The 17,509-nt window shown below is 34.9% G+C and overlaps 3 protein-coding genes across 6 annotated transcripts in view; 1 reads left to right on the forward strand and 2 right to left on the reverse strand.

The window, feature by feature from the left end:
* Nucleotides 1-993: 993 nt before the first annotated feature.
* LOC141811557 (protein LURP-one-related 8-like) lies at nucleotides 994-1,999 on the forward strand. The gene is made up of 2 exons (XM_074699578.1): nucleotides 994-1,289; nucleotides 1,424-1,999. The coding sequence occupies exons 1-2, from the start codon at nucleotides 1,017-1,019 to the stop codon at nucleotides 1,820-1,822; spliced, it is 672 nt and encodes a 223-aa protein (XP_074555679.1). The 5' UTR covers nucleotides 994-1,016; the 3' UTR covers nucleotides 1,823-1,999.
* A 478-nt stretch (nucleotides 2,000-2,477) lies between these two features.
* LOC141811710 (uncharacterized) lies at nucleotides 2,478-13,703 on the reverse strand. 4 transcript variants are annotated; one of them, XM_074699752.1, is made up of 5 exons: nucleotides 13,105-13,703; nucleotides 12,955-13,029; nucleotides 7,500-7,620; nucleotides 4,600-4,956; nucleotides 2,478-4,521 (listed from the first exon to the last, which is right to left on the reverse strand). In XM_074699752.1, exons 4-5 carry the CDS (start codon nucleotides 4,914-4,916, stop codon nucleotides 2,691-2,693), a joined length of 2,148 nt encoding a protein of 715 aa, XP_074555853.1. In that variant the 5' UTR covers nucleotides 4,917-4,956; nucleotides 7,500-7,620; nucleotides 12,955-13,029; nucleotides 13,105-13,703; the 3' UTR covers nucleotides 2,478-2,690. The 4 variants fall into 4 exon arrangements, with proteins under 4 accessions (XP_074555853.1, XP_074555855.1, XP_074555852.1 ...); XM_074699754.1 differs by having other exon boundaries at nucleotides 2,478-4,512; nucleotides 4,600-4,959; XM_074699751.1 differs by having other exon boundaries at nucleotides 4,600-4,959.
* A 483-nt stretch (nucleotides 13,704-14,186) lies between these two features.
* Nucleotides 14,187-17,509, reverse strand: part of LOC141811401 (protein EIN6 ENHANCER) — a 10,331-nt gene continuing 7,008 nt past the window's right edge. Inside the window, exons 2-3 of the mRNA XM_074699453.1 lie at nucleotides 17,363-17,430; nucleotides 14,187-14,677 (exon numbers count right to left, since the gene is read on the reverse strand). Of these exons, the coding sequence (XP_074555554.1) occupies nucleotides 14,546-14,677; nucleotides 17,363-17,430 (200 nt within the window). The 3' untranslated portion in view covers nucleotides 14,187-14,545. The remainder of the gene's footprint in view (nucleotides 14,678-17,362; nucleotides 17,431-17,509) is intronic.

Genomic DNA, 17,509 nt, shown 5'->3' on the forward strand with positions numbered 1-17,509 from the left:
TGAATTTGTGTAAAAAAAAATTTATCGATTATTAAAATAAATTTAAAAATATTATAGTACTACATTGATAAATCAATCTTAATAATGTTTTTTTATCATTATAGAATCATCTAAATCTTAAATTAAATACTTCTGGATCTCTTAATAAAATATTTTAAAATTAAACGTCTCACATACTTCAGTGAATCTCATATTATATATTAAAAAAATATTAATTTCAATTAGTCGCATTGACTCAATCCATGGAGTGACCGATCTGAACCCACGAAAGTTTCATACTGGCCACCAGGATAAATCGAAAAGCGCACGCAGCGGCCAACCCAGATGTCCCAGTATCTTTGATTGCAATCCCTATTTAGAGAAAAATTTCTACAAATACGCTGTAGTTGGAGATCGAACCACGAATGGCTTGGATGACAATCTAAATATCCTACCGCGGTAACATAATCCCGGGGACCATATTATATACTATGCTTCTTCGTCCTCTTCCTCACCAAAGTCAATAATTCCAGTATTATAATGTAAACATAGTAATCAACCAACAAATACATCTCAATCCGCTCTGTGAGCCAATAGGATCTCCGATTTAAATCGGACCCCACCAACCGCCGCTATCCTTCCAACACGCGTCTAATCCTGAGCCACCAATTCCTCTACAGTTCATCTAGAAGAATACAGCCGCCCACCCCATTTTTTAAAAATTTAATAAATTTTTAAAAAATCGGTTTCTGTATTTTAGAAAATGATGTTTATTCGTTTTAAATATCTTCGTAATAATCGCAAGTCTCTTTCGTCATCCAGTGGCCGAACTACTCGGTCCACACTTCCGGCAGCTTCTTGTGATTGGATTAGAGAAAAATCTTTGTGGGTCCACTTTGGGATTCGACGCGGGTATGGAATGGGTAGATAGAGGATGTGACGCATTTCGGATCGTCTTGGAGGGTATAAATGGCGAAACGAGGCCTCTTCCATCGCCAGCTAACTTGGCTTCGTCTTCTCGAGCAGTGCCGGCGGCTATGGCGAGGGTGCACCCTAAAGGCGTCGATCTAGGTGAGCCTGGTGCGGTAGCCTGCATTCAGGGCGAGGAAGCGTGGCCGGAGGAGGCCGGGACGCAAGCCTCTGTGCTGACCGTGTGGCGGCGGTCGCTCCTCTTCAACGGGAATGGGTTCGCGGTGTTTGATGCCAAGGGGAACTTGGCGTTCAGAGTCGATAACTACGCTTCTGGGAGCAAGAAGGAGGTGGTGCTGATGGACGGCGCCGGCAAGCCGCTCCTCACAATCCGAAGAAAGGTATGCGGTATTCCCCTCAAAAAGGTCTAGCTAGGTCTTCTCCCCCAATTCCTTGTTGATTCCCGACGATTTTTTTTTCTGAAATCAGATCCATAACCTCAATTACTCTGGTTCTTGGAACTCCTCCTGTGCAGAAGCTAAGCCTAGGGCTAGGAGAGCAGTGGATGATCTACGAAGGAGAGGACGATGCCGATCCTCGGTTCGTGGTGAAGAGGCACGTTAACCCTCTCCATTCCAGGGCACTGCAGGCTCGGGTCATTCCTTGTGTCTCAGGTGCCAAGTCGCGCTGCGCCTACAAGATCGAAGGCTCCTACTCGCAGCGCCGCTGCGCCGTCCTCGACGGCGAGCGACGGCCAATGGCGGAGATCAAGAGGAAGGAGCCCGTCAAGGGCGTTTCTTTTGGGCTCGACGTCTTCCATCTGGTCGTGCAGCCAGGCTTTGATGCTTCAGTGGCGATGACCATTGTGATGCTCCTCGAGCAGATGTTTGGGTCTCGATCACCGTTCCTGAAAATTGCCAAGGCGTTTGCTTGATATTAATGTTAGAGCGTGTCGACTCTCGGCGTCCATGACATCAGGAGATCATGAATGATTGAGGTTGCTGTTCCTACAACACAAAGGAGATCATGAATGTTGTGCTTGTTCATATATTAGAAAGAAAGATGAATTAAACATAAATTTTACGCGTGATGATCTCACCGGCCATCAGGATAAATCGGAAAGTGCACGTAACGTCCAATATCTTTTGATTATGCTCTCCATTTGAAAAAAAATTCTTACAAATACGCCGTAACTGAGAATCGAATCATAAATGTCTAGATGACAACTTGAATGTCCTACCACGGCACTATTGCTTCGGAAACAAACAAAAAGTCGACTGCTAAAGAACAATAGAGGAGTGGCTGGCCTTCGAAGCCTATATTTTCAAATTTTATCGGCTGCCAGTAGGACTACTGATAGTCATCAGACGACTAGAAAATTCAAATAAGACAATACTAGGACAGTAGTGTGAAGAAAAGGATCTTCACAACTAAAAGTTAATTACCTTTTAAGATAAGAATTCTTAAGAAATAAAGTAATTAATCTTCTTATAACGATGACGCATCTGCGCCCAGAAGATAACCGACGATACACTGATATTAAAAGTAATCCAAGTTCTATATAACAACAATATGCATCCTTCAAATACTTGTCAATCAACTACACTCGATATTAGCAAAGCTAAATGCTTTTGGAAGCTACAAGTCTTCGGGCTGGTAAAGAAAGAAAGAAAGAAAAGAACTGGAAAATATCAATTCTCTACCGTGTCTAAGCATCACAAATTCCATTAGTACATTTACAATAAGTTAACTCCATTTTAATGAAACATAGAAAATGTACATCCGACGGCAGAGCTACATGGTTACACAGACTGTGTTTCTGTTTCGCATGTCCTCTTGTTGTGGCCGATGGCTTGGCACTTGCTGCAACGAAGAGGTCTTTTAATTGCAATCCTTGGCTCTTCTGGCTTTTCTTTTGGTCGGCCAGCAAGCCGGCGGGCGCGGAGGGAACATGCTCCCGGAATATGAAAAGGGTCGGTGCAAACCGGCATACCAACATCAGGTATGGGGTTGATGGACAATGAGTAGGCTATGCGATAGCACTCGCTCGAGAAGTATTTGGAGCAGTACTCATCTATGCATCCATTGGTGTGCTCCATTACAGCAAGAGCATGGATACAAGGCAAGCCGCTGACCTGCCACCTTCTGCATGTGCATTCCTTGGTTTCAGTGTTGACAACATTAGTTGATTCGTCACTTACCTCAAACACAGTCCCAGTTGGACGCACTAATGCAAAAGAATGGGCTCTGATCATGTCCTCCTGCACCTTCTGATTTGCAGAGGGTACAAGTGCCTCAGTCCAAGTGTTACAGGAGACACGGCGACCATACATCATCTCCATCAAGCTGCACCTCAGAGTATCTACTATCTGGAGCACTGATGGTTCAGATCTTACTGATAGCCAGTCATTGTATTTCTCCACGGCTACAGATGAGTATTGCCCATATCTCAAACCCTTGAAGAAAGCATCAGACCAAGTTTCAGGTTTTGTACCCAGAACCCATTCAGCAAGTTCTTTTGAATGACTCCTGATGTTTTCTATGCATTCATTGAACTCATCAGTTGTATAAGCATAAATAGAACTTTTAAGATGATCGATCATTTTATCCTTCACTTCTTGTGTCCAGGAGCTCTCCATCTCTTTCTGAAAATTTTCAATGAGGTATTGCTCACTGTAACAATGAAAGCTGTCCTCGAACACCTTGGACAACTCCTCTTCCATGCCATTTTGACCATGTGAAATGAAAGTTATAGAACGGGATAGAGTAAAAGAAGATTTAAGCTGCTCCAAAAACCAATACCACGTCTCATTATTCTCAATATCTACAACTGAGAAAGCAACTGGATATATATCGTTCTCGCCATCAACTGCAGTTGCAGCTAAAAACTTCAAATGCCTATTTGCTTTCAGTGAGAAAGTGTCAAGAAAAAGAAGGGGGCGGCAACCATGCTCAAAACCATATAGTGAGGCATGAAAGGCAACAAAAAAACGAAATCTTAAATCATCTGATTTGTGCAGTGTTGCAACACTACCTGGGTTGGTCTCTATTATTCTCTCGCAAAACCATGACAGTTGATTGCAAGCCTCCTCGAATGGGTTGTAAAGCTCTTTCTTGGCAATAGATTTCCCACGCCAAGCTTGTGAGTAATTCAAACTGAGTCCATATTCTCGTTCAAGATCATTTGCAATGTCCTTTGGCTTATAGTTAGGTATCTCTCGCAGCTTGTCTTTTATAACACTAGCCACCCATCTTTGAGATGCAAGCTTATGACTTTCTTTAGTAAGTTCCTTTCCACATGTATGAGTAGGATTTATTTTCTTAATCATGAATTTTTGTTTGGCTGATGACCTAGATGCATGTATTCTCCATGGGCAATCCTCAACAGTGCATTCAGCAGTCACACGAGATTGATCATTTTTAACAAGTTTATACATGAAACTATGAGCAATGGCATACTTGTGCAATGCATCACGGAAATCCTTTGAAGTAGAGAATACCTGCCCCACACCAGTGATTAAATTGTCCCAATCGCTGCATACTTTTATCCGCTTTGCTTCATTAAAGTTGGCCAGTGGTGAAATGTCAGCATTAGTTAAAGTACCTGAATCAGCTACATCACTCCTAATTATCCTACAAATAGTTTAGAATCACATGACATGATTAAAACATTTGCAATAAAACCCAGTACACATTGAAAAAATAAAATACCTGCTTTCGCTGATCTTTGTGACATAAATGTCAGTTGTATCTGAATTTGCATGATAAGCAATCATACGCTTCAAGTCTTTATCATTGGATATTGTTATGGGAGTCCGTTTGTTTCTTGGCAGGAAGTACTTAATTGAGAAAGGTTCATCATTGAAGTTAAACATAGACGCTATTTCTGACTTCAAATCTTCCAAAGACATTTCACTTTCAATATCAATTGCATGTGCTTCACCACCGGAATAAGACATGGATCCATCAGTATTTCTTACAAATTCACCTCCAGATTGGCAGACAGTTAAAATTTTCTCACTTGCCATTATGTGGATAATTCTACTGTTACTTCAGAAATCTGAGTAACTGCTGAAAAAAGTAGCATAAAGTGAATCAGACCATAGCTGCAATTTAATTAGCATAAAGAGAGAAAATCAGTATCCATATAAAATGAAAATTATTAAAAATTCAATGACAATCCAAACAAAAATTATGAGAGGGTGTCATTTATTATTGCAAAAGATAGAGAAGTTGTAGAGCTTTACATAATTTTTTAAACGCATAAAAGAGGAAACACAAAAAGTCTTGTTGATGAAGGAAAGGTAACATTCTTTTATAAACAATAAAATAAATAGTCAACAGAAAACTTGGTTTTAAGCATGGTTTAAAATTTCGATCCGTGTCGGAGTTTTAGTCCCGGACCAAAATGCCAATACATGCCGATACATTTTTGATATTTTTTTAATTTTTAAATATAAGTATATATTAATTAAAAATTATTTTTATTAATATTTGAATATTAAATATGTTCGCTATTAATGTTATATTTTGACTTGTTGAGTTCATAGATCAATATTTTCTCATAAGATTCGAAATTCAAAATTCAAAATTAAATCTAAAGTTATAAAATTATTTGAAAGATTCGAAGATAATTATAAAATTATTTAAAATTTTAAATTATTTTTTGAATGTATTTGTAAATTTTTTATTTTTTAAAATTTATTTGAAACGTTAAGAATTATATTTTAAAAATTGTTAAATTATTTTAAATTCATATTCAATTTTTAATATACATTAAAAATTTTAAATTATTTTATAAAATATTTTATTAATTTTTAAAATTGTTTTAAGAATTTAAAATAACTATTAATATTTTATAATTGTTATTAATAATATATTATATTTATAATTATTATATACAATTAATTATTTATAATAAATATATATTTTTAAAAAATCACAGCCCCGCTGGTCGCACACCTTCCGCGCCTCTACGGAGGGCCGCAGCGGGAGCGCGACATCCTTTGCACCTTGGTGGAGGGCAGCCGCAAGGTCGTGACACCCTCCGTAACCTCATGACGGCCTCATTGTTTCGATACGGTACCAATATCGATCCCTCGCCAGAACCGTAAATACCGCACGTTTCAGACAGCACGGCTCGGTATTTCAAATCATGATTTTAAGGATGCCAAAATATAATAATTCAAAAATTATATATTTGCAAGTATTATTAAATTGCCAATATAATTCAGCATTCATATGTGATATGCAATCTCTTTAGGCGGTTCGAGCCTTATACAGGCCAGGTGGATACATATGCAAGATGAACGAGCTATTTATCCAAGTTAAAGGAGAGAAAATGATTTAGCTCAATTGATGATCCAAAAACTAATGAGGAAATTTTTGATGATTTTCTCAAAAAAAAAAAGGATCAATTGTTATGATTATAAATACTAAAACAATTTTTCAATGTGCTAGTACTTAGCTTGTCAATGTTAAGCATTTGTTTTGCAAGTGATAAACACTATAGAGGTTAATTATATGCATTACTAATAAATGTAAACATTATTATATTATGTGTTGCACATTAGATGATGGTTGTATTTTTTTTTCTTATAGAATTATGAATCAAATGAATTGACTAGTATGCTTTGTTGGGCATATATCAGTTTTTTTTACTAATATCAATATTTTTAGTTTTAATATTGAGTACATATCCCTCTACCTCCTACGCACTGTGAAGTTGATACCTAACACCTCGAAACAGTTTTCAAAAGCTTAGGTACTAAAAAGGGAACTTTAGTATTTTACTTTTTTTTAAATATATCAACTGCATATCTCTCTCTCTCTCTCCTCCCTCTCCCGCACCCACCCATATCCCTTCCTATGCACTATACAGTGAGTTGATGCCTAACACCTCGAAACAGTCTTTAAAAACCTCAGTACTAAGCAGGTGACTTCATGAATTAAGAGCATTGATCAATTAGCACAAAAGCATAACACACAAATAATTAATGCAATAGAGATGGAAATGGTTGGTAGAAAGGATTAAGTCAAAAATTATCCAAAAGCAATTGGATGTACCTACGTATATACGATAAAATATAGAAAGAGATTGTGGTAGTATAAACATGTTCAAAGATAACTAATAAGTTCTATAGCTAAAGTAATTAAATCAATGTCAAAAGAGTAATTTGTTGTGTGAGACTAAACAAAACTCTAATTAATATAATAAAAAAACATTTAATTGATCTTAAATATTATCAGTAATATAATTTTACAGAAAGTTCAATGGAGCATGATTGTCAAACTCAATTGATCCCAAAAGAGATTGACCAACAAGTTAGATCAAGCTCGGTTATAGCCTATTATATTAAGGCTACTTGATCAGCCATGTCTTGAAGGATCATCCAATTATAAGGAAAAACACAAATAGCAGAGATTGAATTGGGATCAGCAGAGTTGGATCGCCAATTCAATCAAGGTTGATTTCTCAGCCATCTTAAAGGGACCATTCAATTGTGGGAATAGCAAAAATTGCTTAGATTTGTGATAGAAAATCTATGAGACATCATATCAAGGTAGCAAGGAGTCAATGATTTTTCAAAATTGATTTATCTGTTGCCTACCTGAACGATCCAACCTGGGAATATTTTCTGTTGAAAGTAAACCTGATTCCAAGAGAATTGAACCTCTACTTCCACCGACAACGAGATTGATTACGCAAGGTGATTGTTGTGAACTTAAGACCTGCGGAATGGAGATCTAATACATAAAACAATTAAATGCAAATGATGCAAAAACTGCATACCAAAGTATCACTCTGGAGTATCATACAGAAGGAGCATTTAGCTTGATATAAAGGAAATGATTGTTTTGATTTATAAAGAATGAAAAATTAAGAAATTTTACTTCTACAATACTGATATTTAATGAAATATAAGATACATTATTCTTTGTTTTTTTTTGACAATGTATTTTGATATCTCATTCATTAAATATAAGATACATATTCTTTGTTGTTTTATTACTTTTTCATTATTTTGAAAAAAAAAAATGTTTAATTTTTCTGCCCATTCCAATCCCACCAGTTGAATACAGTCAATACCTAAAATTTCATAATATTCAATATCAGTAGCTATATTGAGAACCATGCAATCAACAGGGAAAGTCCATATACTCGATCCTAAATAGTTGGCAGTAACAAAGATTGGTGATGGTGATAATAACGATACACATGAAATTTATTTCTTAGAAATTCATTTATTAGTAGTAAAAAGACATCCATCAAGCAATATAAATAAGGCTTCGTGTCCAAGAAAGGAATCAATTGGAATCATAGAGGAAAAAAGTGAATAGATGGTGTTCAATGAAAAAATAGACTCAACGTACTATGTCAAGGGTGCCACTGTTCATAGACGTAATACGGCTTAGTGCCACATGTATCTCTCAAATTGCACGCTTGTGTGTAATCACAGTTAAAAATATATAATGAACACTATGAGGATCGGCTTGAGTCTTGAGCTAAGTTCTCTTGGTTAGAGATGTAGGATACGCAAGTCATTGCCCAGTATTGCCATTCCCCTTCCTCCTCTTGTTTATCTGTCCTCGTCACGTTTTCATCACTCACTGCATCCTCCTCCATTAATGTTTTAAAACAACAGTGTTAGTGGAACCATTGTCCAACACAATGATTCTCATTATATCCTTAGCATTCAAGATTCTTCTCTCTCCCAGAGGATAGTCAACTCACATCTTCACATCCAAATGAGAATGATACAATTTATTCAACAAGGCAAAATGCAAATATCATTGTGTCTAAAAGGTTTCTCAACCATGAGAATTGGCAATAGTCACTTCCATGATTTTCCTCCACCATATCAAGATACTAGATTTTCTATTATATATGTCCTCATACGCAAAATTTCATTTACAATTATCAATCATATATTTTTATTTAAAATAGGATGGTCTCTAAGGTAAGTGGGATGATTATTATATCCTTCGCTAATCTCAAAATTCAAAAGCATCAAAGCAAAACAGTTTATCTATTCTTGAAGATTCCTGTAACGTCATCCAATCATAGCAACTTTGGATACTATAATACAATCCCTCTCCAAGGCTTTGGCATTTATAGTTAGTGCTGCCCTAGCTTATGCATCTGCAAACACCTTTTCTTCATTTAAATGTTGTTCATTCTATTGGACAAGATTATAGAAGTGATGAAAGTAGTCATTGGATAGACTCATTTTCAGTATATGTTTGTTATCACAATCCTTTAACATATAACCCTTGTCATCGTCGTCGTCATCATATAATTCAGCTTCATCACCTATAAACATTACCATAAGCATAATCTAAAGAAAGAATATTTAATCAATGAAAATCATAAACTTGGATCGACTAGAAGACAAGGTGCACTGTAATGTCTGACAGATGGACTTGTAAGTCGCTTAACAAATTTTCTACTTAATAATCCAAGTGTAGGGTTTTTTTTGGAGATCCATTGAAACATCAAACGCAGTTAAAGGTGCAAACAAGATATTCAGTTACTCCATACATAGTGGAGGATATAAGTGAACAAAATGTTGCTCAAGTTGTAACAGACAATGCATCTAATTACATGGCACTTGGAGGATCATTAGAAGAAAAAAAAAAGAAATATTTGCTTTTGTCTCGTTGTGCTGCACTATTAGATTTGATTGTGCTGAAGTTAGTAAAATTCCAACATTTTATTCTATTACAAAAGCAAAGCAAATCACAACATTTATTTCCGTCACACCTTAATTCTCAATTTGCATAAGGATTTGCTAAGGGAAGTGATATGGCAAGACACGTAGAAACCAGAATTACAATAGCATATTGCAGGATAAAAACAAAGTTGGAAAAGAAAATTGTAATTAGATCTATGTTTGCTTCTGAATTATGAGTTAAACTTCCTTTGCAAACCAATATAAAGCGAAAAGGTAAGATGTGATACCATGGGATTAAAGATTCTAGAAAAGCAATGAAGTTTTGTTTGGAACGTGGCTCCACTTGTGAAAGTGTTTCAACTTGTGAATGGTGATGCCAGAGCGACTATGGGATGCATTTAGTTGCAGGTAGAGCATAGGAACAAATTGTAAAGAACTTTAATGGCATTGAATTTGTACATCAATTTTTGAACATGCCATAGCCTACTACAAATCCTCAGTATCCATTTTTAATTCAATGCTACTTTCATTTTTTTCATCTACTACAATATTTTATTCATGGTATCAAACATACTCTAAAATTTTTAACTTATAGGTTTCATTAAAAGCCAAACATTAATCCTTACAAATATTAATATTGATTTGCACAAGATAGAGAGAAGATATCTAGATGTAGAGACCAGAATAAGAGGATGATCAACTTAAGAAAATCAGGAGCGAAGGGATAGTTGGCATGAGCATGGAAATACCAACAAATGACATGAGCATGGGAAAACCAACAAATGATAGAAAACAAATCAGGTATGTAAAATTATTTTTCATCATTTAGAATAATTTTTTATGATTTATCTTTTCAACAGTTTTATGGTGGAAAAATTATGGTGAGAATTATGCTGAAGAATGTCATACAAGAGTGATGGTGAAAATGTCATATAAGAGTTATGGTGAAGAATGTCATACAAGAGTGATGGTGAAAACATCATATAAGAGTTACGATGAAGAATGTCATATACTTCAACTACTTGTCAGTGGTATTCTATCATGTAGTGCTACCAGGATGAAAATAAAATCAGACTACTTTTTGAGCATACCCATTCTAAGTAGAAATTAATTGAGCATTTAATGCACTTGTGTTCATGAAATATAATCTTCAACTGAAGTTGAGACAAAAAAAAAGGGTCAAGAGATAGAGAAAGGAGATCCATATGATCTAATAAGTTTGTCAAGTATAGAATCTGATGATGAATAGAATAATAAAGTTGAAGATTCTTGTCTTCCAAAAGATGCTTCACAGATGGATTCAAAGTTCAGAAAGAGAGGTGTATGGATAATGATCAACTTATTTAAGTATTTAGTACTTATAAAAATGTTTATTCTTTATAATCATCTTTAAAATTTAAATGTAAACGATGATAACAAAGGAAAAGGAAAAGGTGAAAGTTGTTGAGAAAGAAACTATTAAGAAACCAAAGAGGAAACACAATATGAAGAAATGATTATGATAGATGATGAGGAAGAGAAGGATAATGAAATATCAATTGGAGAGGAACTGGAGCAATTGTGATTCATATATTTCTTTATATTAGTTACTTTTTGACATTTCAGAAGTGGATTTTGGTGACATTAAAAATCTAAAAATGTCTTTAATTCTTTAAGAATGCATATGTTTGTGGCAATTGACGACTTTGTATTTTTTTCATCAAGTTCTCTCTTTCTTATTCATACTATGGTGTTAAATAAGACATTTTTACAAATTTTTGTAAACTAGAAACATTTAATTATTTATGACTAATTTTCATTTCTTACGAAGCAATACCACAAAACTCGCCTACATACAAGCTCTACAATTGACAAGTCAAGAGCAGAGACAATAATTTCTGTCTGCAGAATCACCAAAATGATCCTTGGCCTTCATCATAGAGGCCATAATATGAACCTGGACATGGGAAGAGGTTCATAGATCCAAAGCATAAGATCATAAAATCCTATAATTTAGTAAGAATATTCATAATTTTCTTATATTTGATTTTTATAATTTATTATATCTATTGGTTTTCAATATATAGTATTAATATGAATATTTTAAATATTACAATACAATTTTCATATAGTAAATATATGAATAATAAACAATAATTTTTAATATTTCATCTTATATAGCAAGATGCAACTTCTCTAAGGTAGATCGTAATTATATGATGCAAGATAATAATGATTAAAAAGAGTTCATCCACTTAAGACTCAACAACAATCCTATATTATTGAATTTTTTCACAAATGATATGACACAAAAAAGTTATTTGCGATAGTAAATGTCAAATAGTAAAATATTATAAATATATTCTAATCACGTTGTTGGTCCCAATATCCTATCTAGGAATGATACGAAGACATAGGATCAGATCGTAGGATCCTAAAATCCTAGACCAATTGAGATCCTACTTAAAATCTGAATCTTTTGAGTTAGTTTGGATTTTAGGATCCTAAGGTTCAAATCACAATTTTGACTATCATGATATTTTGCAAGTTTACTCCAATGATGGCATAATATTGTAAAAAAAATGCAATGAATGAACAACTTAACCAATGAGTGACAAACATGACAAATGCCATATAGTATGATGTGGATCAACTAGCTTAATGAGCATATAGAAATTTGACATAAGCATACTAATGGTATGTGTTATCTAGAATAACAAGCATCTATCAACTCTAAAGGCATAATCTCATGATCTCAACTATATGTCAATATCATTAGCCCTATAAAACTAGTCACAAAGGAATATAAACATAAAAACCAACAAATTTGGAAATGAAACAAATACCGCAAAAAAATTAAAGAGAGTTTATTTATCAGATTAGAGTTTTTAGCAACAATCAGGCCAATAGACACTTCTCTAAACAGACTACCACTCAAATCCATATACACACAGGGTAAAGTACTCACCGTTATCCTCGACACCAACTCCACTCACCAACTAGTAAACCTCATCATATTACTTGGACCAAACATAAGGTCCAGCAACTCTTAAGATGAGCCAGATATCAATACATGACTACTAGGCTAGAAGCACTGCCCTTTTATATTGAGAATGAAATCCACTCATATGGTTCATTCAAGTATTAATGACGTAGCCCCTTAATTTGGAATGAATCAAGGGACAACCGTCCATTAACTTTCTCGTAGTTAGAATTTGATCATTTGTAAGAAACACCAAAAATAGTATCTAAAAAGAGTACAAGTAGAACTACCAATAACAATCTCTAGCAAAAGTTGAAGATCACTAAAGGATTAACTATATTCATCAACATATCACTGGAAAAGCAAATTGATCATATCATTTGGTAATAAACGAAGCACAATTCAATCAAAGGAGGAAAGGACCAATGCCTGCGTTGAAGTACGATGTAGGGGGGTTATTGAATATGAAGCTTCACTGTTGAACTCTATTGGCTCCGATCAGTCCTAACACAAAAATCCAATCAGAACTAACAACTACCACATAATCCACGCACAACAAGATAGAAACGATCCTCCTACCTCAGGTATACGATTTTGGCTCTACAGTTGCTGCTGCAGTCCCTTAAAATCGCCTAGGGAACTCGAGCACTACTCAGATCTAGCAGAAGGGGAGACTCGCTGCGGATTGACGATGAGGAGGTTACACTATTGCTGAATTTCACAGATCCTCGCCCATAATCCCTCGCTGAAGCTCGCAGAAAGAGGAGAATCAAAGCTTTCTTTTCTATATACAGGGAAATAAGATTCCGTCACCACTGTTACGAGTCGTCAGGGAAGGGGAGAAGTTGCGGCCGCTGATGCCCAATCCCAGGGGATGGAACTTCGACCCAGAATGCTCGCAAGTCTCTTCGTCCCCACGCAATATATCGAAGCTATAGTTGAAGGAGGCTACCAACAACCGAACTAGAGGGGAGGAAGGGAGGAGGGGATCGGAAGTAACTGCGCAGAGTCATGGGAAGAATAAGCGTGGGGTTCAGATGTTACCCCGCCGCTTCATCACGGCCGTCGTAAACCTTTCCTTTGCTTTCTATCGCTGATTGAAGGCCGGAGTCGTCGCCCGCCGGCGAACAGCTCGCTAGCACGAGGGGAAGAGCAGCGCACGGATGGCTGCCGTTTCCTCGAATCCACAGCCAAGCAAGCATAACCCATCAACCCTAGCCCTAGAATTTCAAATAAACCGGGCCTGGTTCAGTTGAGCTAACGATTCCGAGCGGTTCATCGGACTTGTCACCATTTCGCGCCTTAGATTGAACCTCAAATCTTGTTCTCGATCAACATTTAATTTAATTTAATTTAATTCGGAAAGAATCAGCAAAAATTAATTTATCCATGAATTCTTTTGCTCAGGACTTGTTTGTACTAGAAAATTATAATATGATTGTTTAATAAAATACATACATATATATGTCTGTGGTATTCATCGATTAATTTATTAACATTGTTTCTTCATATTTTCATTCAAATATATTTATAATATGTTAAATTTATTGAATTAAGTCTTAAATAGTTACTAAGTCACTTTAATCTAGTTAAGTCCAATAAAAGATCAAGGTAAGTGAGCAGTCATTGAGCTTGTAAATTCATGAATAACGTAGACGAGCTAAACAGAAAATTTTAAAAAATGCATGAGAAATTCATGGTCTCTGTACATTTTTAAGTTCCTTCAAAGACAATAATATTCCAATAATTGTTGAAAGACGAATATTAAGCAACTTTACAGATGCTGTTTACCCACTAATTAAATTAAAAGGTTACATACGACAGCATCCATTAGAGCAATTTCCAGCAAGGTCAACCAACTGAGAAAGCTTCAAAATCTTGAGATAATTTAGGTTCCCAAACATTCGTCTGCATTACTTGTTCAACAACAAGAAAGCAAAGCGGCTGTGGACATAATAGACAGACAACTAAGGCGGCTTTTGAATACCAGTGTAAGATTCAGATGTGCCTCTGATAGTAGTTATCTTAAAACGATGGCAGCATTCCTCAAAGCCAGGTATCTCTGTATCTGGTCATCACTGAGCCCTCGAATGCGCTTGAAGACACCAGGATTTGCATAGCGTAGGGTCGTCCTTGGGTCGATGTAGTGTGCCTGCACGACAGTCTCACCGTCTAGTTAAAACTAAATTTGTAAGATAAATTGTAAGGCATTGGAAGGTAATAGAAACTCAAGAAGAAGAAAAAAAAAGAGCAAGGAAAGCTTAACATGAAGAGGTTATGCGTAAAACAGTGCATAAGCAAGAATATCGAGCATCTATTGTATTGATCATCACCTTTTTGGGCAAGGAAAAGTAATGTACCATTCATAACCTTATTAAACTAACACTCAGATCTTCAGCAGAATTGCTGGATAAAAATTAGGCATCAATCAAGACTGAATCCTCTCATCTTGCCGGAGAACACATGAAATTTTGCAGAGGTGCCAGAGAAAATTAAGTACATCATTCACAAACAGTAAGAACAATTAATCTCCAGTTAATTAGATGAGATCAATAATCAAATATTGTGAATATATTCTCACAACTCAATACTCCTCATAATGTGTGCACTAGAATATTACAATAATTATTATCCACATAAAATATGCATACTTAGAAATCATAATCAATGAGAAGAGAATTATTAAAAAATGCAAAACTTAGAAAATCTTAACAGAGTCTAAAAATAAGTCACCAGAGCAAAAAATTTACTCAGAGACAATTCGCTCTTCATTATAGTTAACTCTCTAGGCAACTCAATAGAATCCAGAAAAAAAAAATATTAAGGTAATCGAGATCAGCAACATGACTGAGTAGGATTTCCCAGAGTAAATAGATGTTAGAGATTAAGTAAAATATAAGGAATTAAGAATTAATATGGAGGAAGAGCAAAGAAATAGCAGAGCATTACATACAGAACATTAATACAATGGATATAAGAGAATATAATGCAAACGCAAGAAGCAAGTGGCTTATGATGAAACTCCTGCACTTCCACAGAGCGCTATGCACATATGCCACAATGTGCTACATATTCACCATTCCTCACTAGACATCTGCAACTCACATTCTAAAAATTGACCACATAACACGTACTACCGGTACTAATCTCCTATATGACGAAGCAAAAGGAGTTTGGAACAATAACAATCCTCAAGAATAAGATATAAAAATAAAATAAAGAGAGATATTCATTTTTAGTTATGCTAAGTAACATATTTAATTATGGTACAGTGGTTTGTTTGTTAGATTTCCAACTATATGTCATGGGTTGAATTTACTAAAATGTTATTTCCTTTTCGAATGTAGATTGTACAGGTGTCTCATCAAATCGATTTTCATAGTTTGATTGGTTAGTTAGAACTTTGATCACAGGTGTCTCATCAAATCAATTCTAATATTTTCCTTGGTTATTGTTAACTAACTGATCCAATTAGCTTAATCAACTAATTTGGACAACACTAGTTTTGAATTAATTAAAAAAACTTGTTTCATTAAACATTAGATTTCTGATAAATAACTGATACACTGAGTTTGTATAAAGTCTCTGACCAATTATCTAGCTAGACTGTTAAGGTCTTGATTAATTAACTATAAGATTTCTATTTAAATACACATAAGGTTTGTGGTTAAGAACATAAATTCTGACCAATTAATCTAAAAAACTTAGCTTTGGATTTAATTAAACAAAATATTTCTATTTCATTAACTAATATACTTGATTAGTTTATTTTGACTAATGTCCTCCATGAATTATTGTAAGTTATTTATTGGATAAATCTGTTCATTAACAGAATTAGAATTGACTAGTAAATTTATTAATTTATTAAATTTGCTTGTAAAATTAACTCGATGGATTAAGTTGAACTGATGAAAAAAATTTTGATTAGATTGAAAAATTAGTCTTCTTAATTAAATTGCACTGGTTAATGTGTTAACCCTCATTAATTAATTAGTTGATTAGTAAAATGGTTCTGATAATAATAAGCCTTTCAATTAATTATAGTTAATTGCCTAAACAAATAATTTAATGTCCTATGGTCTTGTCAAGTATTGTGTATATACAAACAAAAATAACATTAGATAGAATCAAACCCAAAAATAGATTGGAAAATTGACCATCCATCATTGTCCCATAACTTTAGCAATTTATTTAGCATAAAAAAATGAAATTATCTCCTTTATTTGTTATATCATCTTGTTGTTGATGATCGTTATTGTATTCTTATTCTGGAATAGCTGAAAACTTGTTTAGCTCTCACGATGTGAGAGATAGAACTGATAGTATGTGTTATGTGGTGGTTCTTTAGTGGAATCTGAGTTGTCAGACATGACAACAAAACTCACCATCCAATGAGGACAATAGTGAATTCGTACCACACTGCTCACCGTCCAACGAGGACAATGGTGAATTCATGGCACCCTTTGGGAGGTAAGAAGGTGTTTCTTAATGGGTCACTCATGTCTTATGTTTTGTATCTAATGCACCACTATTGCTTTACTCTTTAGCCTCATGCTTATTATTAATTACTTCAATTTTACTTAAACATTTATAAAATAACCGTGTTTTGATCTTGACTCAGGGAAACCCTACTCAACAAACCCCAATTGTGTTGGTAACATTTGTTAGATTTTTAGTGAGTGGCCTAGCAAGTCAAGTTAAAGAACAAGTTCTTTTGGGGATGATAAATTTTGCAATATCCTAATTAACACATTGTCAGGTTTATTAGAGTATAAAATAAGTGCCTGGAATAATTAACTACAAGGAAAGTGCCTAGCAACTAGAGAAGAGTATTTACCTCGAATCCTGTTATGTCACAATATTTCTTTGATGGGTACATAGAAGGAGGTGACTCGATATTCAAATCTGAAAACAAAACATAAATGTCATACAAATCAACTGAATAGAAATAGAAAGATATGTGATTTTAACATGCTTAAGCTTT

This window comes from Curcuma longa, chromosome 17 (genome assembly GCF_044706935.1).
Source record: "Curcuma longa cultivar G26 ecotype Majalengka, Jawa Barat chromosome 17, ITB_CL_G26_1.1, whole genome shotgun sequence".
NCBI lineage: Eukaryota > Viridiplantae > Streptophyta > Magnoliopsida > Zingiberales > Zingiberaceae > Curcuma > Curcuma longa.